Source organism: Bos taurus, chromosome 22, assembly GCF_002263795.3.
Source record: "Bos taurus isolate L1 Dominette 01449 registration number 42190680 breed Hereford chromosome 22, ARS-UCD2.0, whole genome shotgun sequence".
Lineage (NCBI taxonomy): Eukaryota > Metazoa > Chordata > Mammalia > Artiodactyla > Bovidae > Bos > Bos taurus.
Genome location: NC_037349.1, coordinates 21399869 through 21407789, shown reverse-complemented (window position 1 = coordinate 21407789; position 7921 = coordinate 21399869). Strand labels below are relative to the sequence as shown.

The window sequence follows — 7921 nt, the reverse complement described above, 5'->3', positions numbered from 1 at the left end:
CCAGGGTAAGCCCTTCTCAGAGGTTCCTGTGAATTTAAGAGCAGCATCTGTGTTCGATTCACCTACAGTGTATCTGGCAGCGTATCTAAGCACAACGCCTGGCACAGGGTAGGGGGCTCAACCAATGCTTGTCGAGTGAATGAACGCTAAGACGTCAGCGTGATGGGTAGTTTTTCCAAGTCTCTCTTTTCCATCCTGCCCCGGCTGCAGACCGCACAATGCGCTGCAGAAGTCCCCGGCAGGAGGGAGATGGCCGACCCCGACCCCTGGGAGCTCCTGTGCTGGGGGTCTCGGTCCCCGGCCGGGGCACAAGGGCTCACAGTCAGGAGCGCTGCGGCCCAAGCCCAGGCCAGGTGAAGTGTCACGCCCCGCGCTGCCGCAGGGCAAGCGCCGCTGCCGCGGTTGTGTAACGTTGCAGCCCAAGGGGAGGGGACCCGGGCGCCTCTGCTCCAGTGGGGGCAGAGGAGGGAGGAAACGCAGGGCACCGTGCCCGGTCTCTTTCTGTGCTTGATCAGCCGAAGTGTGGCCCGGGGCGGGGGGTGGGGGCACTGGGGCACCCTGGGGGGTGCGCAAGTGGGTGTCCGCCGGCACGCAGACTGTGCCCCGGGAGCGCAGCTCCAAAGAAGCCGGGGACCCGCGGCGCACAGCCTAGCGGGTCAGGTGCGCGCAGCGTGCTCCACGGCGGCCTCGCCTGCCCCTGCGCTTGGCTGCCAGCCCGCTTCCCATGGGGTGACATCCGCCCCGCCCCTCCTCGGCCCCTCCCCACGGCGGGCGATTCCTGGACTCGGGGCCGAGGGGTGGGGGCAGGGAAGCCGGCGCGGAAAGAAACCCCAGCCTCTGGGGAAGGCAGGGGGCCGGGCGACTCCCTCCGCTGCGCGCTGGTTCCTCTGAGCGGGCCGCGGGGGGAGGAGGAGGAAGAGGGTTGGGCTGGAGCTAGCGAGGGGATATTCCTCTCCCGGCTTGAGTCAGACGCGGGCGGATCCGTCCTCCCCCGTTCCCTCCCAGGAGACGGGAACTTACTTCATTTCCCTGGGGCAGGTTCGCCCACGTTACCAACCTCCCCCCACCACCTCGCTGGCTCCCTGGCCCCTTCCAGCTTCCGCGCCCCCCGCCCAGCTAGGCAGGACCCAGACTGCCCTGCCAACCCCCTCTTCGGGGAAAGGCAGCCACAGACACCTGGGGGCCGGGGCTGGGGGTGGGGGCTCCCTCGCAGCCGCGGGAGCGTTGTCCAACACGTGAGACTCATGTGATGAAGCCGGGGGAGGGCGGGCAGGTCGCTCCTTCCCTCCCCGGCAGCGGCCAGACGTGCCTGGAGTCACAGGGTAGAACACGTAGCTCCAACCCACCCACTCGCTCCCATTTAACCCAGCCCGCAGCCTCTCCATTACTCCTCGGCTCCCCCCCCATCCCCCCCCCACTCCGCCCTAACCGCCCCCCCCCTCGCGCTCCCTCCCGCCTCCCCGCCCGCCCCACTTCTCATTCACTTGGCTCGCACCGCGCAGACGGCACTGGGAGCACACACCGCCAGTCTGTGCGCAGAGCCGGAGCCAGAGGCCGCGGGTACACCATGCACGCCCCCAACTGAAGCAGTACCTCAAAGCCGCAGCTCTTCGCAGCCCAGCGGATTTCAGAGAGCTCTGACTCAGAGGAAACCCTGCGGAGAGACCCCCGAAACCTCCTCCACGACAGTCCTCACCCGACGCTCCACCACTGCAGACAGGAGCGCAGAGTGGCCCCGGCTCGCAGCGCAATGGAGCGGATCCCCAGCGCGCAACCGCCCCCCACTTGCCTGCCCAAAGCGCCAGGACTGGAGCCCGGAGACCTATCAGGGTAAGTTGGTACCCCTGGCCCCTTCAAGCCTCAACTCCAGTCCTGCCTTCTGCGCGGCTTTCAACTCCAAGTAGTTCTGGGTGCATCCGGGGGTTCTTGCCAGTCAGGGTTCCTGCAACCGATGCGCAAGTCATGACCCTTTCTCGTCCCTCTCCCTGCAGGATGGATTTTGCCCATATGTACCAAGTGTACAAGTCGAGGCGGGGAATAAAGCGGAGCGAGGACAGCAAGGTAAGAGCACCGCGCCCCTGTGGACCCCAGGCCCTCGCACGCGCTAAGTTTCCAATAAAAGTTTTCTCACTTTAAGGTTGGAGGGGAGTATGCAAGGTGTGGGCCCTGTGTCTACTGAGTGGCTTGGAGAAGAAGGAGCAGATAGGGTTCTGGGTGTGACTCTGCTCCACTGCCGGGACTCCTCTGCCGCGGGGTGGGGAAGGAGAAGCGCTTCTCACCTCCTTCCTCCCGCGCCCACCATCTCTCCGTGCGCTTTGCAGGAGACCTACAAACTGCCGCACCGGCTCATCGAGAAAAAGAGACGTGACCGGATTAACGAGTGCATCGCCCAGCTGAAGGATCTCCTCCCCGAACATCTCAAACTTACAGTAAGTGAGAAGCTGGCCCCTCTCCAAACCAGCTCCTCTGCCCAAAGGGCGGGCGAGGGTCACCCGCCGCCTGCAGGCTCTGCCAGGAACTGCAGACCAGATGGCTGGATCCTAGCTAGTGGCTGGCTCTGTTTGGGGGTACCCTTCTCCAGTCTCAGAATTTTCTGGCAACCTCGTGCAAATGAGATAAGAATCATTTGTACTTGTCCAGCTTGGCACCAACACCAGCCGGCCTTCCTTTGCTAGAGTTTAAGGTGATTCTCAGGGTTCTCCTTTTCCCACATTGAGCAAATCCAGCAACCCACTTTTTTTTTTTAACCCCCTTCCCCGAATCCCTTTTTAAAATAAGAGGACTTGTTTTGATGTGTCCCTTTTTTTTTTTACGTCCTGTCCTTTCTTGGCGATCCTCAATAGATTACTAGCGTGGCAGCCTTTGGTTGGGGAAAGAAGAAAAAAGTAGAATTTAGGAGAAAAACTAGTATTTAGGAAGCAACAAAAAAGCGTAGATGATCTAGAAGTTATGACAGGGTGTCAGGAAAGAAACTAGGGAAAGCCTTTTGGCTGCCAGACACAGTAGAAGTCTCTACTAGGGTTGACACCACTGCAGAGAAATGTTATCTCCGGATTCCCCTGAGTTAAGGTCAGCAACGGCTGCTGGAAAAATTTATCTGTCAAAGCTTTCTCCTGAGCTAGCTGCTACTTCCAAAATGCCTCCAAAGATGGGGGACACTTGTTTGCTGTCCTCTAATCAAAAATATATGCATATATACGTATTTTTAAACATCATCTATAAACTTAAAACTTAATTTAGCCAACCAAGAACAGTTTTTTTATCCCCCTTTAGAGACATTCAGTGGTGGTGGTTTAGTCGCTTAGTAGTGTCCGACTCTTGCGACCCCATGGAGGGTAGCCCAGGCGACTGACAAATCTCATGGCTAATTAGTATCCCAGAGGTGGGACTTCTCTGAGCTCACTGCTGACCGAGGCTCTTTTTATTCCAGACTTTGGGTCACTTGGAAAAAGCAGTGGTTCTTGAACTTACCTTGAAGCATGTGAAAGCATTAACAAACCTAATTGATCAACAACAGCAGAAAATCATTGCCCTGCAGAGCGGTCTGCAAGCTGGTGAGTACCATGTCTGGCTATCATCTCCTTAGAGTTCTAGCACAAATAGAGAGCCTGTGAGCTCAACATCTGGTATAAGAAACATTCCTGCAACAAATTGCCTATGCACGTTAGTTGGGGGAGATGCTGTTTTATCTTTCCTAAAAGGTCAGACTTCATTTGGAATGCTGCTGTGTGCCACCTGGCATGAATACATATTAGTCAAATGGTGAAATATTTCTGTGGCATTTTGGCTTAAGAGTTTCTGGGGTTCTGGGAGTCCCCCCCCCCACTTTGAAAATGCCAAGGCACCTATAATTTGCATCGTGGGTGTTTTACAGTTGTTTTCCTTAGCCCTGTTTCACTGGAGAATAAATCATGGGTATGCCCCAGTGTTTTAATGTTTCTCCACTTCCTTATCCCTCGGTGTGTGGTATGAACCTGGCAGGATGACAGCAGTAGTTTTTCCTGCATTTCATGTGGTTCCCTGAATAGCCACTAGGTATCTCGGTGAATTACACAATCTAACGAAACCACTGAAGTTTCATCACCCATTTCTACGGACTTCCAGAGAATCACAGTCATCTAACCGTCTGGTCTCACCCATTCCAAATAATCCTGTACAAACGAGGGAGAAATTCCTCTACCCACTCCCTCATTCCTCTCTCCCCTCCTTTCCAAACTAGTACAATGAGAATCACAAAAACCTAGCAAGTCGTTCTGCCAGTTGCCTCATTGAAAACAGAAAGATGATCATACCTAACTTCCTGGGGATCATGGACAGACTATATGAGAAAGACCTAGAAGTAGCCTTTAAATATAGCAGCATGACTGCAACTTGTATAAGCCATTGAAAATAAGCGTACTTTAGGTGACATGGCTCCTTCATTCTCATTTTTTGGCTGGTCACTGTCCATCTCGCTATGATGATGATGATGTTCTGTAAATTGACTCTGGTTATGAGCACACTAGGATGATTATGGCTGTGTCACTTATAATGAAAACTCAAGAATTCCTTATAAATGCAACAAGAGGGGGAACCGTCTGTCTCTGTTAAATGTGGTCTATGCCTATGATATTATACGGCCATTACAAATCATATTTTATCTCTGACAGGTATAATTATGGATGATTTTTAGTTTATTCTTTATACTTTTTGGTGTAATTCAAATTTCCCCTGATCATATTACTTTTGGAGTTAGAAATACAATCAGCAAATGCTATTAACAAAAAGGAAAGCCCCAGGATCTTTGGAACTTAGGTATCCATGTGAACCACAGAGCCTTCTGAAATGTCTTCCTTTGCATCTGTGTTGATCCAGGTGATCTGTCGGGGAGAAATGTGGAAGCAGGTCAAGAGATGTTCTGCTCAGGTTTCCAGACATGTGCCCGGGAGGTGCTTCAGTACCTGGCCAAGCATGAGAATACTCGGGACCTGAAATCTTCACAGCTTGTCACCCACCTCCACCGTGTGGTCTCCGAGCTTCTACAGGGCGGTACTTCCAGGAAGCCGTCAGACCCAGCCCCCAAAGCAATGGACTTTAAGGAGAAACCCAGCTCCCTGGCCAAAGGCTCCGAAGGCCCAGGCAAAAACTGTGTGCCAGTCATCCAGCGAACTTTCGCCCACTCGAGCGGCGAGCAGAGTGGCAGTGATACAGACACAGACAGCGGCTACGGAGGAGAATCGGAGAAGAGTGAGCTGCGTGTCGAGCAGCCATACTTCAAAAGCGATCATGGACGCAGGTTCACCATGGGAGAAAGGATCAGTGCTATTAAGCAAGAATCCGAAGAACCCCCCATGAAAAAGAGCAGAATGCAGCTCTCTGATGATGAAGGCCCTTTCACTAGCACTGACCTGATCAGCTCCCCGTTCCTGGGCCCACACCCGCACCAGCCTCCCTTCTGCCTGCCCTTCTACCTGATCCCACCGTCAGCAACTGCCTACTTGCCCATGCTGGAGAAGTGCTGGTACCCCACGTCTGTCCCAGTGTTATACCAAGGTCTCAATGCCTCTGCCGCAGCCCTCAGCAGCTTCATGAACCCAGACAAGATCTCGGCCCCCTTGCTCATGCCCCAGAGACTCCCTTCTCCCCTGCCGACCCATCCTGCCATCGACTCTTCTGCCCTGCTCCAAGCTCTGAAGCAGATCCCCCCTTTAAACTTAGAAACCAAAGACTAAACTATTTAGGGGATCCTGCTGCTTTGCTTTCCTTCCTCCCTACTTCCAAAAAAACAAAAAATGTGTTTGTGAGTGCAGCGAGATTGTTCCAGTGTGTATGCCAAGATCATCTGAGGCAGGGAGAGAAGATTCAGGTGTGTGTGTGGTGTGTGTGTGTGTGTGTGTGTGCGTGACTATGCATTATGTGTTGGTATGGGACGTTAAAGCTCCTTTGGGCGTAGGGAACTTGTGAAGGATTGCCTGACATCAGGAGACTTAGGGGGGATTGTCTCAGACCTCTGGGCCTTTCCCCTCCCAGAGAGTAGCCCCTTCTAATACAAAGCAGCTGAATCTCCAAAAGCTGCAAAGTCTTGATCTGTGAGTCAGTCTCCACTTTGGGAGCCGGGTCTGTGGCTTTGAGAAAAAGGTACTTTCAAAAGAGGGCTTTCCAGAGTGCTGTTCCCAGCCAGTTCTGATGACCCCACCCTTCTCCCTTATGTTGTTGCCGTGACTCACCGTATGGGCAGAGGGCAGCCAGACTGAACTTTCTCCAAAGTGGTGAGGTAGCAGACACTGGCATAGCACGGTAGTGGTTTGGGGAGGTTTCCACAGGTCTGCTCCCCACACCTGCCTCAGATGAATAAAGAGAATGTAGTTCCCTACTCAGGCTTTCCTAGTGATTCGCTTCCTAAGGAACTGAAAAGGGCCCCCTGGTACAAGCCTAGCTGCCAGGGGAGGAGGGAGGAATCCCCTGGGACTCTGGCACCTGCTTCTAGTCTCACCTGGAAACAAGCCTCGCTGTCCAGGGAACCAAACCAGGGTCTGAGAGATGCAGGCACCTGCTTGCCAAGCACCCTGAAGTGCACAAAAGCATTTCAGCAAGCAAAGCCAGACTCGGTTATCAGCTCTAACCTAAAACTCCTTTTAACCAAGCTTAGCTTCTTAAAAGCCTAACCAGCCCTTGGCACAGCAAGACCCTTTCTGCAGGCTAATTGCCCTCGCCCAATAGCACATGGAGTGTCCTTCCTGATAAAAGAATTCTGTCTCCTTGAAAAGATGTTTTATTTTTGGTCCAGAGTACTTTTCTGACTTGTCCAGCTAGCCCTGCACCAGCTTTTCGAAATGCACTATGCTTAATCGCTGATTGTGTTTTAACTTTTTCTTTTCCTGTTTTTATTTTGGTATAAAGTCATTGCCTTTATTTGTAAAACTGTTATAAATATATATTATATAAATATATTAAAAAGGAAAATGTTTCAGATGTTTATTTGTATAATTACTTGATCTACAAAAGTGAGAAAAATGAATGTATTCCTGTTTTTGAAGAGAAGAATAATTTTTTTTTTCTCTAGGGAGAGGTACAGTGTTTATATTTTGGAGCCTTCCTGAAGGTGTGAAATTGTAAATATTTTTATCTATGAGTCAATGTTAAGTAGCTGTTTTAAAATACTTAATAAAATAATCCTTTTCCTGTGGAAGAGAAAGATGGTCTCCTGCATGTTTAAATAACTCTTAAGGGTGTGTGATATGGCTATCTCTTGCTCTCCCCTCTTGACTGAAGGCAACAACTAGTTAACCTTGGTGTAATTTCATTCAGCTTTTCCTGTAACTCACATTCAGACAGAATAAGCTTAGTCAATTTAGTAGGTAAATATTTGTTTCATTGTTTTCTTAAACTAACCCCTGCCAGATGTTCACAATCACCCTACACCTCTTTCCAAAGTTCAGCAAAAAGCTTATGTTTCCCCCAGTCTGCTTTTGTCATGGTCCTTAGAACTTGACAGAAAATAAGCGTCTGAAATCATGGGCCTCAATGTCTGGGGAGCTTGCTGGAGGGGTAGGCACATTGAAAGAAGATTTAATGGATTATTATGCAATAATAATTACTGCTGGGGATAGCACCTCTGCCAAGGAGGTCTAACTTTTTCAAGTTTAGCAAGGTCTAATGGATTTGCCATATCCTGTCCTATTGCTGCTGAAGGCAACATTCCATGATTATTTTCTACATCCTTCCTGGACTTCCTCTCACTGGGTGTGTTTGTGTGTGAATGAATATTGGTGTTCCTTAGTCAAGTGCTCTTAGGAAAAAGAAAAGAAAAAATTCCATGGGAAAAGAAGTGGGAAATGACCAGGTTGATGAGTGTTTCTGCCTGCCGCTTTCTCCCTCTCAGAGGTGTCCTGATGTTTCCTGATGGCCAGTGCCCAGCTCACCACACTTCAGATCCCCAAGC

General features: G+C 51.4%; 1 protein-coding gene across 1 annotated transcript; it reads left to right on the top strand.

Moving 5' to 3' along the window:
* Positions 1-1524: 1524 nt before the first annotated feature.
* BHLHE40 (basic helix-loop-helix family member e40) lies at positions 1525-7166 on the top strand. Its single transcript, NM_001024929.1, is given in 5 exon segments — positions 1525-1830; positions 1992-2061; positions 2322-2429; positions 3431-3554; positions 4855-7166. Coding segments are annotated over 5 exon segments (1239 nt in total). The 5' UTR covers positions 1525-1750; the 3' UTR covers positions 5712-7166.
* Positions 7167-7921: the final 755 nt, after the last annotated feature.